The sequence below is a fragment of the Alligator sinensis genome, unplaced genomic scaffold (genome assembly GCF_000455745.1).
Source record: "Alligator sinensis unplaced genomic scaffold, ASM45574v1 scaffold541_1, whole genome shotgun sequence".
In the NCBI taxonomy this organism is placed as follows: domain Eukaryota; kingdom Metazoa; phylum Chordata; order Crocodylia; family Alligatoridae; genus Alligator; species Alligator sinensis.
The window spans coordinates 935,238-937,918 of record NW_005842602.1 but is presented as its reverse complement, the minus strand read 5'-3'; the positions used below and the strand labels follow the sequence as shown (position 1 = coordinate 937,918).

The 2,681-nt window shown below is 44.8% G+C and overlaps 1 protein-coding gene across 1 annotated transcript in view; it reads right to left on the bottom strand.

Annotated features, from left to right (window-relative positions):
• GTF2H2C (GTF2H2 family member C) overlaps positions 1–2,681 on the bottom strand; it is a 16,567-nt gene that overhangs the window by 1,263 nt on the left and 12,623 nt on the right. The window contains 2 exon segments of the mRNA XM_025214767.1: positions 2–50; positions 693–796. Of these exon segments, the coding sequence (XP_025070552.1) occupies positions 2–50; positions 693–796 (153 nt within the window).

The following is a 2,681-nucleotide window of genomic DNA, read 5'->3' as shown; positions in this document are numbered from 1 at the left end:
GAGGTGATGGTAAGATCGAGCCAGATGGGGTGCCGATACTAATGTAAGACCTGAAAACGTTTTATGAGAATTTGTATTAGACTGAGATGACTGAAAAGATTCGATACCTTGAGCAACAAAAAGAAGCAAGATGGTTACTGTCCTTTTGGTCCTGAACTTGCATTTTGTCAACAAAGAAATTCTGTATTAGTTCACCTGTTCTCATACTTGCAATTTCTGCCTTTCCAAAATCAGTCTAAAGGATTAAGAAGCTATGAATTCCATTCTGCTCTATGTAGATTTGTGACTATGTAAATTTTCCCTGATCTTCATAATATTTATATTTACAATAGGGTTTATCTGAGATTATTTCAAGTTTTTTCATTCTTAAAAAAAAATAGCCCCACACAGACCCTTCAGGTAAACAAATACATTTAAAATTTCCACTGAAATAAAGCGTTTTGAGTACACAAGAAAATCAGCATCAAGCACAGCATAAAATGTTCTTAGTTAGATACAGCGCACTCTGCTTTCCACACATTTGGGACCCCCTAAACTCAGTTACTATTCAGCGGCTATATAAGTTTAAGGGTTAAGACTGAGTTCTGCAGCAGGTACTAGAAAGTTTTCCATAGCCTGATAATTAAGGGGCTTTCTTCCTCAAACACTTCCATTACCTGTAATTGGTCAATTTCACTGTTCTTGGTACTCACCACAGATTTTGCATTCCACAGGGAGTTCACAGTATTTGGCTCTGCATTGGGGACAGAAATAGCCACCTAATGTTAGACCTGGATCACTGTTGTTTTCCAACTGCCTGGAATGGAAGGGAGACATCAACAATGTTTTCTGAAATTGCTGAACAGATCTAGAACTAGCACTGAGCTTGACATGTTGGTGTGAGGTGAAGTTGAATCTCTGCAGGATTTACAATAAAATATCTATTTTTAAAATGAAAATGGGTCACTTGATGAACTACTAAGACAAAACACCAACACATCCGCACACTTTAACCTATCAGATACTGGGAGTAACCTTTCAATTTCATAGGAAGCAAAATGCAGATAATAAAAATAGCTTTATAAACCCAGAAACACAAGTACTCCATAATAGCTCAATTTTCACTAGCAATGGAGTTTCTAATCAGGTATCTAAAGAGCACCAGTAAACATCAACAGGTTAGAAAGCAAGACATACACTTTATAAATCATGATTAATGATTATGGGTGCAGACAGAAGTTATATTTGTCACATGATCAACCCTCTGAAAGCCCTCTACAGCCATGCTGTGAAATGTGCATGGCTGCAGAGCGCTTTAAAAGTGGCTGATTGTGTGACAAATAAACCCTCATCTAATGAGGGATCAAATGAAAATGATCCAAAGTGGAGCACTTCAGGGAAATTGTGTTCCCTACGATCAATCTGTCAGCATCTGCAGTGCTTTCTGCAAGAAGGGAGAGGGAAGGGGAAGCTGCAGGCTAGGGTTTGCCCAGCCTGAACTGGAGGGAGGGAAGGGTGGATTGGAGACCCCCCCTGCCACAACCCCCCAAACCTCTCCTCCTTCAGTTCAAGCTGGGCAAACCCCAGCTCATAGCTCTCCACCCCCTTCCCCTCCCTACAGATAGCACTAGAGCAGGGTGGGGATCAGGGCTGCATAAACCCATGCCTGACAGGCAGGCAGGCTCAATCCACACCCCCCCAACCTAACAGGCAAATGTCTACTTGATGGAAGGGAAAGGGGATCACTAACTCATGACACTTTATGCAAAGTGCCATGAGTTAGAGCAGGGACCTGCACATGTTAGCTAATGAAAATCTTTTCCCCAATTGAAATGGATGTTTTATCCAGCCAGCTGTTTTCAACTCAAAAGCTAAAAACTACATGCTTTCCCCACAGCGATAGAACAAAGATTCAATTTTCCCCTACACAATTTACATCTCCTTTACCTTTAAGAAACTGATTTTTTATGGAAAAAAGGAATATAAGAAAAAAATCTACACTTAAAAAAAATGAGAGCATTATGAAAAGAGTGATATGCAATAGGGCTGTGCGAAGCTTCATTAGCCGATTCGATTTGGAGGAGATTCAGCCCGATTCGGCGGCGGAACTCCCACATCCAAATCGAATTGGGAGACCCTTTAAAAAGTCCAAATTGAATCTGAAGCATCCAAATCAATTCAGAAAAGATTCGGAGAGATTTGGATCAGCCAGGGAGAGGCAGGGACAGCTGGATGACTGCAGGTTCTCCTGTGGCTCCTCTGGCTGTGCCTGCCTCTCCCCGGGCAGAGGGAGGCCCCACGCACCCCGCGCATTAAAAAAAAAAAAAAAAAAAAAAAAGCCCATACTCACTGGCTGCAGCAGCGGGGATCAGGGCCTCTGGGGGCTCCTAGCAGAGCCCCCCCATGCAGCACAGGGCAGTGGGGGGCAGTGGGGATTGCCTCCCCCCACACTTGGCAGCTGTCCCATGGCATGGGTGCAGCGCAGCTCAGCAGGGTACTGCATGCTGTCTGGCAATTGGGGCTGAGCACTGCTGGGCTCTGGGTGACTTCTGAAGCCATCCCAGTTCCCAGACAGTGCATGACACCCTGCCAAGCTGTACTGCACCTGTGCCATGGGGCAGCTGCCACATGGGTGCCAGGAAGAGGGGAGGGGGGAATCCCTGCTGCCCCCTATTGCCCCGCGCTGCGCATGGCGGGGGCTC